Here is a 19,232-nt window from a genome sequence, read left to right on the forward strand (position 1 = left end):
CGTAATAGCTCTTACGCTTTGGGCACAACCCTATAGTTTTGTTCCCTTATTTTTAGGTACACATAAGAACAGTATTCATTTCTAAATTTAACTGATTCAATCATTTGTGTTATTTATATATATATATATATATATATATTTTATAATGGATTAGGTTATAACCTTTTTGTATAATAATTACAAAATATTTACTCATTTCAAAACTGCAGCTCAATATCCATACACTGTTCCGTGGATATTTAAGTTTTTATTTAACTGAAAATTTAGTGGAAACTGAAAACCTGATGGTAGTCATAACTAAATCATAGATTAATTTTGTTCAGATTAAAAAAAAAGAAAGCAGTGATGTATGACCATTGACGATTTTAGTTTAGGGATGTATGTATAACAGTTTACAGGTATGTACAATAGATGTTCTTTACCTGGTTTATGTTCTAAAGTATGACTTGCATCCAACATGTTGTACTTATGGCAATAGCATTATTTAAGAACTAACAATTGACGATTTCAGAATAAATTATTTAAAATGTTTCAGATGGCTAAAGAACACAACTTCAAGTCAAAGAATGAACGTTCAATTGGGCTGGGTACTCCAGGAGCAGGGAGGGTGAGTTTTGACATTTGATTTGGCAAATTAATTTTTTAATTCTTAATAGCTTTTATATTTTTAGTGTCACTGTCTTTGGTTGCAAATTATTTCATCTGCCTTTCAACTAATGTTAAATTGTGTGTTTCAGCCAAAAAGTCTCAAGAGAAAAACTAAAGACAGCGAGGACAGTGTAAGTTATTCTCATAACTTAATATGTAAACAAGATCATATATTAAATACATGTAGAGGATTAGATACATGTGTGTAAGCCTCAACTCTAGGATTCCTAAGGGACAAGAGTTAATGATAACTTAAAGACATATTCATTTGTGCATCCCAAAATTGAATCTGTCCCTTTTTAGCTTTTATGCTTATTATATAGCTTGTAAAATACATGATAGTTTTACAAGAGGGCAAATAAATGATACAGGTTTGTAAACAAAAATTAAAGTAAATCGGGTTTTCATAAGCGATGAAGATGAAGGCGGAGTCCGCTCTCCTCTTGTCTGCGGGAATTTAATGGTACTGTTTTACTAAAAGCAAAGCGGACCGCCATTGGAATCACTTCTCGGCACTCCGCTTTCCACGTTTCGCGCCTGGGAAAACCTGGTTTAACTTTTTTTAACCTGAATCATCTTTTTATTCTTTCAAATACATCTCCATTTCAAATTTGTCCTTTCTCCATATTCCTCTTCACCTCATCCATAACCTTCTTTCAGGTCTTCTTCCCTCTATCACCCGCCACTCTGTGAATAAATTCCAATCACTTCCTTACTAGCCTATTATTATTACTATATATTTTTGGTTGAGTTTTCAACCACGGGGCGAGCACTCGTATTTGGAATAAAATACATACCTTTGTGGCGTCCCCTTCTCAATTGATAATTGATCATTAATAATAATTATTGATATTCACAATACTCTTTAAAAATTCTACAGTTGGTATTCTGCCTCATTTTCCCCATACATTCCCTACTTTTGCTCCATACCGGCCTGCAATATGTCTTAAAATCCTTCAAAACTTAAGTAAAGTATTTCCTTGTTCCAAGGTTCAAGATTATTGGACCAATTGGTCATAAAGCAAGATATAAATGAATTATGTTATTTTATTTTAAATTTCCAGTGATGGATTAACTGTTATATTTCTACTTGGTTGCAGTTTGCCTCCTACTTTGATGGTGTTGACCACAATATTGTAGAGGAAGACGACTCGACTCCGTCTCCCGAGAGAACCACAGTGAGTGTCTCATGATATTTTACTAGTTAGGCTCAGCTAGTAGATGTTACTGACATCTTGGTAGATTGATCTATTTAATTTTTTACCCTTTAAAAGAGGAGGTTTCCTGTTACAAATAATTTTTCCTTGTGGAAATTTGCATGTTTTTTGTGTAATTTTTATCATCGCATACATTGTGGCGTAGCCTCTGAATCACTATGATTATTACAATAGTAGGTAATATTAATGAAGGCCTTGATGGATTTGTTTTCAATTTTACATGGATACCAAGCATGGCCAATCCTCTTTGACCTAAAGAGTGTGAAGATTTGTCTTACGAAATACGTAACACAAACCCATACAAATATTTTAAAACATTTCAAAAAGAGTGTGGCCATGATTATAGAATTGGACAACGCGTGCCTGTAGCCACCGGATTCTAAAAATCAAAATTAGTAATAAACATTACTGAGTGTGACTTGATTTTTCTTACTATTCCTTGCAATAATCAAAAAAAGATTAATTAGCCTATGTGATTTAGATGCAAAATCTTTGAAGGATACTTTAGGTAAATACAAAAATTATTAGGGAAGTTTCACAAAGTTCTCACTTAAATCTGCATCAACTACACAGGTTTATCACTGGAGTATTGTATTTTATAGCTCTCTAATCCCTTTTAAATCCTTATAAAAATGGGGAGCGAGCTGGTCTAGTGGTTAGAGCGCGGGACTCCGGTTCCAAGGGTCCCGGGTTGAAATCCTGCCAAATCACCAATGGATTTGATCTAAGTGATAATACCGCAACCCCTAGGTCTAGCCTGAAGTAATGTGAAAAACAATTCCGTGCTCGTGCCTAGCGTCCTAGGACAAAAAAAATCCCTTGTAAATAGCAGGCAGCCAATGCAATGGTTAAAATATTATTTCATTTTAAATCCACTTAATAACATTTTATGTAGTTTTGAATCTCTCGTACGAATGTCATGCTCAACTTTTATTATATTTACTCAATACAGATTTCAGAAGTGTGTTTGTAACTTGCAGATGGCTCTCTTCGAAGTAGATCCATTTGAGTTCATGACTACTCGGAGAGCTAGTGGCAACCGGACTTATAACCGCGGGGCTCGACACAGTCCCACCACTGACTCACCTAATGTAAGTGTTTATGGACACTTCTCATTATACACTATATACCTCCTACATAAATACAACATTCTTTCATTGTTTCCATTTTTATGGCAATCCTTTTCAATTACATTAAAATCTCTTTGGTTATTTCGTGTTTTGATTATTTTTGCATCTAAAATGTTGATGAAAAGTTCAACAGGGTTTTTAAATTGTTTGTATTGGTTTTCACACAATTGCAAGTTTAAGTTAAGAACAGTAGTGTTGTGAAAAAAATTGAACAAATCTTATGGTTAGTTGACGGTTTTGGAACAATAAACCTTGTTGTCAAAAACTCAAAAAGTAACTTGGAATTTTTTATTTCTTGAGGGAACTAGGTTTTTTTACAATAAACTAATTAAACTAGAATTTTTCTGGAAAAATACTTGCTCAAAGTCTTTTGTACTAATCATAGAGTACTGATCAAAAAAAGTATCTCAAGTCAGTTAGGGGCCTACATTTTTTTACAAAATTAGTTAATGTCTTAAATTAGATCTAGAACCCTATATTTTTATTTGGAACACTTTTTACCTCGTCTCCAGTATATACTGTATATGTTAGCAGATACTTCTTATTGATAAACTAAGGATGTTGTTGTACTAAGTGAAATCAATGGTTCTGTAAATAAAGGAATGTTATTTTATCAGCTTCACTCACAACTATTTGAAAACATGTATTGAAATGAAAGAATGTTGTAGGATAGTCAGAAAAAACACACTAAACAACAATTTTTTTGAGCATTGAGAAGTTTCCATAAATACAGAATCATTGAATTACACTTTCTGTGCAGCAAGTCTAATGTTCATATCACCCAGCTTTTCATATCTGAGCACGATGATGATTTACTAACTAACAGTTTTTAATATTGAATGTAACAAAATTTCTAGTTTCGCGAACTTACAAGGCATGTTTTTTTAAGTAAGTACCGTTTTAAAATAAAACAAAAACAAGTATACTTATTGTAATAATTATATTTTTATTTGGAACCCAGTATCTTAATCTACTTTTTGACATAGTTTCTTTTCCATCAATATTAGGGCATTTATCATATCGTTCCACGAGCTTTTGCATTCCTTTCTCAAAGAATTCTGCCGCCTGACTGGATAACCACTGTGTCACTGCCGTTTTGACCTCATCATCGTTGTCTAGGTGCTGACCACCAAGATGTTGACTCTGGCGTAACATAAGACACCCATGTTGCCTGTAGCAATTTTACCTTGACAATTTGAACAAATCATCTCGTTTCTCCTCGTAGCGCTCAAGAAAAGTCAGTGCACTGCCTAGACACACTTCAGTCAACATTTTCAGCACCCAGCGTGAGCACAATTTTCGGTACTCAATTTTTCAGTCACAATATCATAAAGAACACTTCTCAAAACTAAAGGAAACTCATCAGATAATTATGAGATCGTAAACCGTCTGTTCTCTTTCACTTTTTCATGGACTTTATGCACCAATTCATCAGTAATGACGGATGGCCGCCCAGTGCGTTGCACTTCATGAACCTTGATGTGGCCGTCTTTAAATGCCCTCACCCACTTGCCTAAAATTCCGTCACTCATAATGTTCTTGTCATACACTTCACTAATCCGTCGATGAATTTCGATGGCTTTCACAGCTTTAGCACTTAAAAATCGAATTACATCTCACACTTCACAGTCGGCGGCAGTCTCAATTGGTGGCACCATTTTGAACGCTCAAAACCGGATGTAAACACGGCTGATTGTTGCCAAATTTCTGGCACAGACTTGCCAATAGATGCACATACACTCTGTACAAATGTCCAAAATGGCAATAGCAGCGCTGGAACTGAGAAATTTAAAAACTGTACTTACTTTAAAAACATGCCTCTTATAACATATTTTTTTGTTATTTAACTTTAATTGCAGTAAGTTCCTGTAGACACTGAATGATGATATCTGATTTTTATTTAGCCACTCAGTGTGGTATTTTTAAGATAATTTACATTGTAACAAACGATATTTCCAGGGTCTAAGGGTAAATAGAGAAAACATGTTTAAAAAAGTTTGTTAGTTGTGAATTGTTTCCCATGGCTGATCTCTTGGTTGATTTCCCTGAAGAGAATGAAAGATTTTAAGTACTCTTAAAATGTATTGGAAAGCCTGTGATATTCATATTAAAAAAAAAAATAAACATTTAGTTAAGTCCCAAAAGAGATCAAGTTGAAATAGAGCATCAGTTTGTTCAAATCTGTGTATGAAATAATTACCCTAATTAGCCATGGTTTACCAAACAGTAATATACTTATGGCAACAATAAGTTGACATGATAAGTAGTCCATAAGTCAACATGGACCCTTTTTAAATAAATTTAACACTCTTCTCTCTCATCTGAACTTGTAAAGTTATTTGTATTTGGGAATTTACAATTTGTTTGTAATATAGTGAAATTACAAATATTTGGTTTTCAATTAATTGTAAACAAGTTTCTTCCTGTTGCAAAGCTTTTTTATGAAATCTTGTCTCATTGAAAGCTCATCTATGACCAGCTGGTATTGCTTGTGGTGTTGTTTGCCAGAACATTGACAGGTGGCATAGATGGTCCTCAGATGAGCAATATCCGAGGGTGTTTACCAGAGCACCCCCTGACTCGGGGTCGGAAGTCGTCAAACTGCAGTCTTTGGAGGCTTCAGAATCAGTGTTTCTGGTTGACAATGTAAGATCAGTTGATTGGACCATTTCATAATTCTTAGTTTAACAAACATGCATGAAGTTCTACATGTATTTTTGTGCCATTTACTTTAATCGTCAATTTGATTTCATTTTACATATCATGTTTTTTCCTTGCTTTTTCGTCTTTTGCATGAGTTGATTTAGAGCAAATGTGTTATTGGTGGATTTTATTTTTTACGTTTGTGTCAGTGATTAAATCTAAATCCTTTCAGTATCTATTCCAAGGACTATGCAACAGCTATCTACTAAATGAGTTATTTTTGCCAGGCAGATGGCTAAGGTAAGTTTTGAAGTTTCGGTTTAGTTATCATTCATTGGTGAAATTGCTTTTTACATTAATATTTACAACTTTACAAAAGGAAACCTCCTCTGAAACAATGGGTTTACATTTTTATATATTTTATTTTAAGTGAAAGGCTTGGTAAATAAATTTTTATCTAAAAAATATTGTGTTTCAATTGAGTTACAGAGTACAAATTATCTGTGGTATTTTATTTTTAGGGAGATAATGTCACTGACAGCCTTAAAAGTGATAAACTGGTAAGTTATATTTTTAATTGAATCATATTCCACTTAGGAACATTTTTGCAAAAAGTTTGACATTAAGTGAATTGAGCTGTAAATGCATCATCATTCAATCATAATTCTTAATCTTATGAATATTTTTTTCATTACATTCAGAAATTTAAAAACAATTCATAGTTAAATTAATAGCTCAAACAACTCAGTGTTTAAAAAAATATAAAATATTTAAAACCCATTATTTAATATTTGCAGAAAACAATGGCAAGAAAGAGGAGAATCATTCTAGATAACGCAAAGATTCTTCATCAGCTTACCAAGAAGCTCCGACCGTTTTGGCGGAGAGAGCTTGAAAGGTACAACTTGAGTCCTGACAATACGACTGTGGAGTTCACAGGCTCGATGGAGGAAGAGATGAATCAAGCTATTGAGCAAAAGCTTTTGTCAGGCCCCCCTAGTGATGAGACAATGGAGGAGTTGACCAAGGAACTGTTCTCGATGATTGACAAGAGAAAGAGAGAAAATAGATCAATAGGAAATATTATACATGGAACAAAACCTGTAAGAGATCCTTTGATAAAAGGAGTGTTTGAAGTACATCACATTGATCAACTTGGTAAGTACCACTTGCAGTATTGGCCGCAGGATGATCCTGAGGATATGAGGACTCTGAATGGCACTATCAGCATGACAGACCTAAAGATAGACTTGACTCATAAACATGCGAGTAACAAAATACTCAAGAAAATACTGACAATAAAACCACATTATTTGTCACACTCTAAGGCGGATGAGATTTTAAACGTGATTTTCCCTAGAACTTCAGGCGGTGAAAAGCTTGAAAGTTATAGAGGAGAATCTGCTTCGATAGCAAAAGTTAAAACTATACCAATCCTAGAAGAAACAACCATACCGGTATCGAGGGGTGAAATGAAACCGATCATAAAAGAGAAAAGTGTACCAATGCAAAGAGAACCAATTTTGAAAGAAGAATCCCTACCACTTCCTAGAAGTGAGACTAAGCCGATTTGGAAAGAACAAACTTCAATTACTTCAAAAGATGTTGAAAAATCTCTTCTTAAAGATAAATCTATTTCTCTAAGTGAAACAAGCCACATAGAAAATAAAGGATTTGTAAAATCATCCACAGAGCTGTTAACAAAACTTAGAGAAACAATCTCAGAAAGCAGAAATATTTCATCGATCCTCATGAATGAAATTGAATCCATGACAAATAAAAAAACAGAAGAGAGTTCGGGGAAACATGAAGAGAAAGTTCACCAAGGTAGTTGGAAATTACATCAGAGGATAAAAGGTTCCAAACCATCTCGCCCGTACCATCCGACATTACCCCCTTTTGTTAGGAGATGGCCAACATTTAGATCAAGACCAGAAGCTTCTGTTACTGAATCACCATCTGTAACTGAATCACCGTCTGTAACAGTCTTACCGGAAACTACTTTTGCTACATTCCTTACTATGAGACCTAAATACAGTGGGCCAAGACTGAAACAGCCATTTTTCTTCAGTGACTTCCAACGGATTGAGACTGTTTATCCTTCTACAGCCGTACCAGTAACAAGACAAGAGACTACAGTTGGCAAACTTGGGTGGAAAGAAATGTACGATTTGTTGGGTGTAGGAGTTTCCAGAGAAGATTTGCCAAAAATTACTCCAGAGAGGCTGGATAAGGTCTGGGAATCAGTGGAGAATATGTTTACTGAGAAACCTAAAAAGTTGCCAAAAATTGATGATGAAGATAAAAAGTTTTTTAATCCGATAACTACGGAGGAAACTGTACTATCGGTAGAGAAGGTTGAAACTACCACAGTTCCCTGGTTTTTACGGATGACTCGAAGACAGATTACTACAACAACACCGCTTCCTTCCACAACAAAACGTAGCCATTTACATGTTATCAAACATCATGTCAAGAGGGGTTTTACAACGTTGATGAACTTCTTGGGATTCGGAGATATTGAAAGTGAAGAAGTTAAAGGAGAAAATATGGAATAGGAACATTGTATCCATGTAAGTATTTCACCTATTATTTTAAAACAATTAAATGATAAATAAAATATAACAAAAGCAATAGACAAATTGTTTGGTGACCATTTTAAACCATTTTTGTATACAACACTATAGTTAAAGATAAACAAACTAGTTATGATCCAACTAATATTCAGACACTTTATTTTTCTATATGCAGCTTTATTGTCGAAGCATATTCAGGAAAAATATAGGGAATCTCTGTATGTATCAATAGACTGTAATACTTTGTCTTAAGGGTTTTTTTTAACCTTAACATTATTAGTGCGGTCGACATGTTATAACATTAAAAGTCAAATTTATTACAATGTTAAGCAATAACGGGAATTCCCGTCATCAGCACTCAACGTGTTAAAAATTTTCTGTTATTAACATGTACAGTTCTGTTACTGTCTGATGTAAAATGTTTTTGTTTCTCTTTGCAGGGACTTGTTGGGATCTTCAAATGGCTTCACATTATTGCTGTATCATGTCTGCTGTTAAATTTGTTGTCATTATTTAAGCTCTACTCTACTTTATTTGTTAATATTTAATATTGAATTTGTTGTTGATTGTTATATTAGTGTTAAAATATAAATTATTGTTTTGTATCCCATTCTATTATTGTCTATCTGTGGTTTGATATTTATTAGTTATTGTCAGATATACATTTGAAGAAAAAACTGTTGGTAAGTAATTTTATATTGACTTTTTTAAGGGAATGAATTGATTGCTTGAACATTTGTTTGTGTGTATTCTCTTTGATTTATACAACTGTTTGACTATTTGACTTCATTATTCAATAGTCAATGGTATTACTTGAGGCTGGATTTATAAGTAAGCAAGGAAAGACTAATGCAATTGGCTAATTATCTCTTAATACGTTCGCTACCAAGCGTCGCACATATCCGTGACCATTGCCACGGACCGAGGTATAGAATTTAATCTTACAAATATACTGGCTGTCACTTGGTTAACAGTACACGCAGACCATGGGCAAAAACCTGTTAAGCAGTGATAATTTACTTTGTAATACTCTGCAATTTTGTTTGTAAATAATATATTCTTGTTTTTTTTTATATGTTGATACCCTTTTCTAATGTCGCATATTTGTGATACCCGGTCTATAGCGAAGACAATAGTGAAAATTATTATATTTTTATTGAAATAGCCCAAACTCCACATATATGCAACAGTTCATTTTTGTTTGTTTTTAGGTGAAAGAAAGTAAAAAAAAACAGATTTTTCAAGAACAGTTTATAATTGAACAAAAATAAAAGCTACGTGGGATAATGCAGCATACATACATACAGTGATGCAGCAAAGTAAAGAACAGTTTTTCCAACTATCATATGACGTAACAACCATCATATCCACATACCAAGTGACGCAGTTGTGCGACAGACATCCCTGTAGACCACTGCAGAGAATTCAGTGCCTTCAAATAGACGTTAAACGTTATAAAGATATAATCGTTTAGATAACATTAGAACACCGACGCAAATATGCGACGTCAGTCTATTTTAATGTGACTTGCCGTCGCATATATGCGACAGCAGTCTATGGGTAGAAACCAGCCGTCACATATGTGCACCGCTGGACCAAATAAATTAAAAATGTTGTACTATTGCAGTAGCGAACGTGTTAAGATCTATGTTTCATTATGACAGACTGTTCAATATTCTATTCAATTCAGGTTATCACACACAGATGGCAATAGTTATTTGTGTAACTAGTGTGCAACTTGGCACTTTGCTGCACATGAGAGAAATGTTTACGCACGAGCCGCAGGCAAGTGTCGAAAGTTTCTCGTGTTACACATTATATATTTTTCTACAGTTACTATAAAGCAGAAATAATTAGTCTTTCAAACAATATTATACAACACGTTTTTAGGTTAGGTTAAATCCAAGTGTTTAACGAAATGGGAAACACTGCATCAGCTTAGTATTTTTGTGTTGTTTGGTTGTGGAAATACTGGAGTGTGGAAAAACAATTAGTGCGGCAAAAGTAAGTAAATGCAGCAACTAGCTACTTCCGTGCTATAACTACAACAAAGCCCGCTTTGTCAGATAACTGTAGGAAAAATATTTACATTTGTGAAATCTAACTTATTCAATTTGTGCTTATCATAGCCATGATTTATCATGTAAATGTTTGTCTTAAATAACAATGTTTGGATTGAACTAATACCAAAATACTTAACAATTATAAATTACGACTAAATGCTGAATGTGTAAAAACAAAAATGCTCTATGCACAACTATTTTCGAACATTTTCAGGTTTCAAAGTCAGACTGCCGAAATATACCCAATTGTCCTTCCTGAAACAACTCTTTTTGTTACTTATGATGATAAATCATTTTCAAAGGATAAACTATGTTTTATTTCAATTATTGATAAATCTAGATATACCGTACAAATGTTACTAAAAATTTGGATTGTTTCAATATAGATTTTGAATGCCTGGCTCCATCTTCAAATTCACGAGCTGAACTCCATTTTTCCCTCTAATTAATCCATTAATTTTAAAAGTGTTAACCCATAAATTGTATTAACTACACTCTAAACTTCATATTGACTTGTTCATTTTAAAAATACTATGAAAATAAAACATCTCATGAAATGCGTTTGAATCACATTTTGCAAATTGAGCAATCTTGTCAAATCCTTTTTATGTACTGTTATTTAGCATTAGTTTATAAAACTGAGTTCATTTAAGTTCTCTTTCAGCTTTTTGACTTGAATAGTTATGGAGCAAAATTGTTATACTCAAACTCCGAGCTATACATTCAATCTCTTACCCTAAAATATAATATACATTAATTCTGTGAACTTTTGTTTATATAAAAAATGTATAAAAAATGGTTTTCCTACAGTCACCCGACAAAGTTGGCTTCCTTGTACTGTTTATAGTACAGAAAGCTGCTAATTGCTGCATATTTATACTTTGTCGTACGGTTTATACTTTGTCGTACGGTTTATACTTTGTCGTACGGTTTATACTTTGGCGCACATCAGGATTCCAACGAAACAACACAAAACAGCGTGGTTCTATTATGCACGTAATCCGTGTACGCTTGGAAATAAGTTGGCAACACTTAAAGAAAAATAATACTATGAACAGCTGATTGACTATTATAACTACGATTTAACCTGTCATTTCGTGTTTATAGTTTATGTTCTCTTTTTCGTATTTCTGAACTTTCAGGACTTTTCTTTAAAACATTCCTACGATCTTAATAAATAAGAAAATACCTTTAAAGCATTTTTTTGGCGCGAAAACCACTGCAAATTACAAAAATATACAGAACTATTTTCTCAAGTCGTGGAGCACATTGCTTGCCGAGGAAAAAATAGCGGAGTGATACGGACCAGGGACTACTTTCTCTAGGGCACCTATTTGTGTTGCCAGCTGAACCTTAAAACGTGTTGTATAGTGTTTGAAAGACTAATTATTTATATGCTTTATAGTGACTGTAGGAAAAATATAATGTGTAACACGAGTGCAAAAGGCCTTTGCTGCACTCGAGATCATTCCGCACTCGCCTTCGGATCGTGCACAAACGTTGCTCTCGTGTGAAGCAAAGTGCCACTTTGCTCACTAGTTACACAAATAACTATTGTAGTGATAAAGGATACAATTATTTCATCTTTCAATTTTTTTATATAACAAAATATATTTAATCTTGACTCCATGCTTGATTTGCTTTTTTCAGGATTGCCTCTAGATTGATTTATGCCAATTCAAAATAGGTTTACATCTTCAATCCTAGTTTAGTCTTGGGCGACTAGTTTTGCAACAATTGTTTATTTTTCAAGCCTCTTATTGTCTTATATAAAATTAATTTAATAATTCAATGACGAGATTGTATCATGTATTGACACGACATTGTGTTCAAATCATTTTATGTAAGACGGCAATAGGCATGAAAATGAAAAACTGGTTTGACCCCCGAGACTAAACTAGGATTGTTGTCCTAAGTTACATAAACCTATTTTATATTGTCTTCATTTGCTATCTACATCAATGCATGGCTTTATTATGAACAATCAACACTTATTTGGGGATAATTTTATCTCATTTTGGGATTTTAAATGTTTCTTAATTTTCATTTTATGTTTGATTTGAGAGTCTCTTAAATTTTATAAGTGTGAGCATTACCAAAATAAATTTTGAAATTTACAGTCCACTAAATATTTTACTTACTTTAATATAAGTAAAGATATAATACAACTAGCAGAGAACCCGTCTTTCGTACGGGATTGGCATTATACTCAAGCTTTGCGCTTGCAATGGGGGAGGACACAGTTTGATAAAAGTTGCTTCTTAAAATTGACGGTGTACTATAGTATACATCTACCATAGCCATAATGTTCTACCACTTCACCCAAACAATAGAGAAAAATAAATTATTAAAGTTTCGCAAATTTTCACAAATTATTCATGAAATTAAAACAATTAACATAACTGTAAACAATCCTACTTTGACAGTCCTCAGATACTGATTAGTTCAAATTAGCTGTTTTCACAAATAAGAAATATAATAGTACTGCACCCTGTTGGTAAATTTTATAACTTTTAACGCATTTGCATATCATAGAACCAACTTTTTAGTTGAATCAGCTGACTAAATTTTTTAATCTATAATATTAAAACGAAACTGTGTTTTTTTATTTCACGATTCTGAATCAACCACAGAACGGATTTTCATGATTTTTGTGTTGAAAGAAAGATAATTTTGAGAACTAGGGAATGTCGAAGCCATAATTTTAGTTTAGGGTCCCAGTTTTTTAGAAATTAAGTTTTAAGTCTAGCAGCCGACGCTAAGATTCTAAACTAGCTTTTGGCATAAAATAATTTGCTTAACATAACAGCTGTAAACATTCAGCTTTTGTGTCACAAATTCAGCATTTGGATAAAAATTTAAAGACATACTTAGGGTTGACTTATTTATACTATGTGTAATGCTAATCATTGATACGTTCAATTCTTCTGTAAGAGGATGACAGATTAATTTAATATACATAGTAAAATACTAGGATGTTCAAATTATTTTAAAAAAGCAATCTTTGTAATCTTCGATTTGTTTTAGAGCAATATAATTTGTTTTAACTAACAGCTGGTTAAAATGCCCTATAGAACTATGAGGTTATTTACTCAGATTTTGTCATTGATTATGGGAAATAAGTAAGATTAGTAGACCACCGAGATAAGTAACACCATCGATGTATACAAGTTGAGGCTCTGTACACGAGTTAAATAAAAAAAGAAATGCAAATTATTTTACGGCTCAACTTTTTTGGAAAGGGTAGGAAAATTACAAGTTTTACATGTTTTAATTTATCTTGGCAGCTTTTTGTTTACAAACAATGTTTTTGAATGCCTGAACTTTGCTTGGATTAGGCCCGGAAATATTGATGTCATAAAGATGGAGATCAAGAATCCTCAGGAATACGATTTTAAATTACCACCACAACCTCAGACGGGTATTATCCAAAGATATACAGATGAATGACATAGATTGAACACAACGTCATCATTGACCTAGGATACTGCAATTAGACTAACCATCCTTTTATGAAATCTAAAAAAGTTGTTTGGCGTGTGTTTAGTTGTTGTTACGTTTGGAGGCGCTGAATATTTTATAGTTTAAATAAATGAATATGGGGAATTACGATGTACATTGATTCAATGAGGGTGGTTCAATTATCAAGGATATTGGAACTGATAACGGAATGGATAATAAACATAGACAATTAATTACGTCACTAGCTTTACTAGCGTTTTTACTTTTTAAATTCCTTCAACATGTGCCCAGTTCTTTTGTTCAAATGAATATTATTTTTGACTCAGCTGTTTACAAAACAAACTAATATGTTGTGTTTACTTTTCTTTGTTTACACTTATTTATTTAGCAATTGATGCAGTGAAATTGACATAAAGGATGTGTGTGGACGATTCGTTTAGTGATATCAGGACACCAACGTTATAATTATGTGTACTGTGAATTTTATTGGATGTTTTCGTTTTATTTTAGGGAGTTTCTATTCAGACCTACTGGAAATTTGTGTATAGTATAAGTAATTGTATTGTGGTGATATTGATTATGGAAGAGGTAGGTATGCGATGGAAGGTGATATCATTGACTAGGCCTATACACTTCTCAATTGATAATTAATACTCTTTCTACTGTAGGCTGCAATAAAATTTGTCTTTATACGTGTAAACTAGCTGTTCTGAATTATAGGCCTAGACCGTTTTAACTGAATACTCCCGTACGTAGGACGGGCTAACACCTCGTTCCCTTTAAATATGAATATTCATAAGGTTAACATGGTGAACTAAAGAGTCACTGGGGCGGAGCCCGAAAGGATTTTTGAGATAAGAATATGCCTATATGTTAATCGGGAATGTGAGCTATCATTATGCTAAATTTCAGCCAAATCCGTCCAGTAGTTAATGCGTGATTGAACTTCAAACAAACACACACACAAACTTTCACATCTTACTAATATTATAAATGTGAAAGTTTCTGTGTTTTTTTGTTTGTTTGTTTGAAGTTCAATCACGCATTAACTACTGGACGGATTTGGCTGAAATTTAGCATAATGATAGCTCACGTTCCCGATTAACATATAGGCATATTCTTATCTCAAAAATCCTTTCGGGCTCCACCCCAGTGGCTCTGTAGTTCCCCGTGTTAACCTTATGAGTATTCATATTTAAGGGAATTCAAGAATTTAGTCAGATGTTTCAAATAAAAAAGTTGGTTCTATGATATGCAAAAGCATTAAAAAGTTATAAGATTTACCAATAGGGTGCAGCACTATTGTTTTTATTTTGCATTTACGAAAACAGCTTATTTGAACCAAGCAGCAACAAAAAATTGTGATACGCAATGAGAACTGTCAAGATGTGTAATACTATAGTATACCGTAAATTTAAAGAAGCAAATTTTATCAAACTGTATCCTCCCCCATTGCAAACACAAAGCTTAAGTGTAACTGCAATAACCATTTTATACTTATATGCTAACCCCGTATAAAGGACGGGTATTCTGCTAGTTTATAATATTAGTAAGATAAGATATCAGCTTTTAACCTGCATAATTAGATATTTTTGACAAAAAATAATTTACTCAGGCTAAATTATGAACTAATTTATTCAGGCTCTTTACTTTAGTTATATTTTCAAAAACGTATTAAAATAATATTTGTTAAAGTTATTCACAAAACTGATCAACCTAATACTATTCTTTTATAATAAAATCTTTGTAAAATTGAATATATAAGATTCGTACATTGGTTCTTCTAATACTATATGAAATATTACTAATCAAGCAGTTGGCTGGTGCTAATATTTTGCTGAATAAATGAGTACAGTAAGTAATTTTAATTAAAGATTTTCCATGGCTCATTTTTAATCTTTTAATTTTAAATCTGATGATGATTGTCCTAAGTTTTTTCCATCCCAAAGTGAGGATTTTTGGCAGAAATTGTGTTTCATCTCCTGGTCTAAAACTCTGAGATTGTATCTAATGGTTTACTAACTTGTATAAAACTATTTTTTTACTTTTTTAGGATGATGACGATGAAGAACCGTTATTGCTAGTTTCCAGACGTCCGAGATTTTTCATCACTTATCCACCTGAAAATCTTGGTTCCACACCGTGGAGTGTGAGTATATTTCTCACCTCATTACATGCTTTTTTATCTAATTCCCATCTTAGTATTACACATTTATTCACAAATTTTTATAATATAACAGCAGCGACAAACTATACTTGCACATGTTACTTACACATTTAGGCCTACAGAAAACACTAATTTATAATTTGTCTACATGTGTAACATATATTATGTAAATTGATTATGAATCACTTTATTGTCATCAAATTAATTGTTGTTGCCTTAGCAAAATGCTCGACGTTGGCGGAACAGGCCAGAAAATCATTTTTTACATAAACACACCCAGCAGACAATGTGGGACGGATGGAGAAAACTGGGAATACTCGAGGATAGAAAGAAGAAAAAGGTAGGCTAAATTTAAAAAATATAATCTGTATTATAAAATTAATTCCAGATATTTTTATAATGTGCAAACAAAAAGTATTTTTAAATTCTCCAGTCTTGTAAAAGTGGAATTGCATTTACTTTTGAGACTTTTTCGGTAAGCCTGTGGTAAAACCAAAATTGAGAAAAGGGGGGCCTGGTTGTCCTCTCAGGGTAGATTCGGGATACCTCTCCCAGAAAAGATATTATGATTGTGCCGTAATTAATTACAATTATTTCCCTATACACTAAAGCAGATTTTCAATTTTTCTTGATATTGTTGTATAGCTATGATTTTGATATGATCAAACTACAGTGTTGTTCGGATTACATTTTTAGGAGTTAGAAAAGCATTGGAACAAACTGGTTGAGGAGGAGAAAGAATTCCAAAAAGAGTTGAAAGAGCGGTTAATGAAAAGAAAGGTTCTGCGAGCATCTTTGTCAGTGGGGCTCAACAGCACAGTAAGTGGCAACGGCACTGTCCACCACATAGACTCTACAACGTCCATCTCTGTGTTGGACTCCGTGCTGGAACGCAACACTGCAGTCAGCTGATACTTGCAATATTACTTCTCATTGGAAAGGTAAAAAGGAAATACAACTCTGTAAATCTGAATTTTTAAAGATTGAAGGCTTCTTTAATATTGCGTTATCCTGTACACATAAGCCCTAACATCTGTGAATTAAGCAAATAAATATGAAATGAGCTACAATTCATAAAGGTTAAAAATTAAATTTAGTAAATAGGCTCCCTTACTTTCATCTGTAGTCAACATTTTCTCAACAAATTTTCCCTGACTAGTTTTCTTACAAGTGCATCATTGTCCAAACTTGCAATGCAACATACAAAAAATTACATGCAACACGATCCAAGACACAAAATATGTAATACGAAACTAAAAAAGATAAAGATAGTTCTACCGTACTGAGCCTGGCTGTGACAGTCAACTAGTGTAGGTAGGCCTCCAACGTTGTCAAGGCTTGCAACAAGCCTAGTCAGGAACATTTGGTTGGCAAACATTTATACTACAGGTGGAGCCCATTTTGTCGATAAAGTCCTAGGGTTTTAATTACAGATTGTTTTTAAATATTTCACATCAACAGATGTATTATTTGCTTTGTTTTGTTATTGATGTTCATGTTTTTTATACCTTTGCAGTGGTGGCTGGTGGGTTTAAGTTGTGAGAAGATGCATAGATTGTTTTGGGAGGTTACTGATACCGAGAGAAGGTTAAAAGTAAACAAAATTGAGTCACTTTAACGTCAGTTTAAAGCACGTTATGGATATACTGTTTTATTCATACTGTAATTGTTTTCATTTTCTCTTTGATTGTAGTTGTCCTCATCAGTCAGGCATACTTTGCAGAAATATTTTTAACAGAATTTATTTATAGAAATCATTAGCATCCCTGAACAACACTTCTAGAGAAATAATATAGTACATTAATTAACTACAGACTCATATTTACTGAGTCCCCGTGTACTACCTGTTGCAAAAACATGTTGCGTCCATTATCACCCGTTTATTTATTTATTTATTCCAAAAAACTTAGACCCTGCTATCGTTTTTATGTACATTCAAATGCTGGAATAAAAATCATATTTATGATTATTTATTATTATTAATTTAACTGTTGTCTAGAAAATGGGAGGACTCCGTCCCAAAGTCCTAATGGACCAGCCGCCACTGCTCAGGAATACCCTCTACTGTTATACATCTTAAAACTATTTATATTTTTCAGATAACTTAAACTGCTGATGGCGTGGACTAATATATGGGAAAACTTCCTTTAGAGACTGATTTCTCCATGAGATCTTTATGAGATTCGAGTCGTTTTATGACTTTCACTTGTTTTATACTTTGTGTACCCTTTTGTTATTGATATTATTTAGACGTTTGATACGACAAGTTTTTTTCAGTGACGGTTTTGTGTTTATTTTTTTTATTTTTGCAATTATAAGTGTCATGAGACTGAATTATTTTCTGTACTAAGTTTCCAGAGCTATTGTAAAAGTCTCTCTTGATATTGGAACAATTATAAAAAAATATGAAATATGTTTTGTATATATTTTAAGTAAATTATTATTTATTTAGCCAGTAAAGATGAGTTTCATTTTTGCTGTAAGAGTTCTTATTGTTTTTTAGTGAATCTAATAAAATTAATAAAATTCGATATAGTATTTAAGTTGTTAAAATTTTAATCAGTTTGTGCAATTTATGCCCCTTAAAAATGATTTATTTTGATTACTTTTAGTTTTTACTTTTGCCATGGATAAAAATATTGATACACAATATTGGTAGCTTATGAAGATATAAAAGTAACAGGTGTATGTTGATGTAGAAAAAAATGTATAAATAACACAACTAGGGGGTTAATGTCTCAGTTTAAAAAATAACTTTAGCCATCTCTAAGGTAAGTTTTTTTCTTTATATTTTTAACAAATAAATATATTTAAAACTACTTTTTAACATAATGCTTTTCCAGTCAAATTACATTAGGTTTATGTAGTATTCACTATTGCATTGAAACTAAACTATTCAAATCTACTGTTTTGAAAATGTTATAGATAAATTTTAAAAATATTTTGAAAACCCTCATAGCATAATTTAGAGTTTTGCTCTAAGTGTATACCTATTATAGTTGTTTAATAACTATTCTCAGAATTATGTTAAACAGGCAACAAAAATATGTTTAAGAGGAAGCTAAAAGTTGTGCCAAATAAAAAGTTTGATTGTAAACTAAACTGATCAAGCAAACATAAGATAAATGGTAAAAACAAACTTTCTCCTTCCCCGGGTAAATTCTCTATCAGACACAGACACTTCTAACACAAAATGTGACCTGACCAATGACCATTGTACTGGACGATTTGCTCTCCTTCATCTTTTACTTCTAATTTTTTTAAATAGCCTGGTAAATAAAATTCATTCTTCAGCTATTTCCAGTATGCAATTAATTTTTACCATT

At 32.8% G+C, this 19,232-nt stretch overlaps 1 protein-coding gene across 1 annotated transcript; it reads left to right on the forward strand.

The window, feature by feature from the left end:
- The first annotated feature begins 508 nt into the window (after positions 1-508).
- On the forward strand, positions 509-18,313 carry LOC129001422 (uncharacterized). Its single transcript, XM_054428684.1, has 9 exons — positions 509-607; positions 738-779; positions 1,749-1,826; positions 2,846-2,956; positions 5,504-5,641; positions 15,793-15,888; positions 16,127-16,246; positions 16,603-16,847; positions 18,006-18,313. Exons 1-8 carry the CDS (start codon positions 527-529, stop codon positions 16,816-16,818), a joined length of 882 nt encoding a protein of 293 aa, XP_054284659.1. The 5' UTR covers positions 509-526; the 3' UTR covers positions 16,819-16,847; positions 18,006-18,313.
- The last annotated feature ends 919 nt before the right edge of the window (positions 18,314-19,232 follow it).

This window comes from Macrosteles quadrilineatus, unplaced genomic scaffold, assembly GCF_028750875.1.
Source record: "Macrosteles quadrilineatus isolate MER2022 unplaced genomic scaffold, UCM_ALF_1.0 Scaffold_8__2_contigs__length_117827958, whole genome shotgun sequence".
In the NCBI taxonomy this organism is placed as follows: domain Eukaryota; kingdom Metazoa; phylum Arthropoda; class Insecta; order Hemiptera; family Cicadellidae; genus Macrosteles; species Macrosteles quadrilineatus.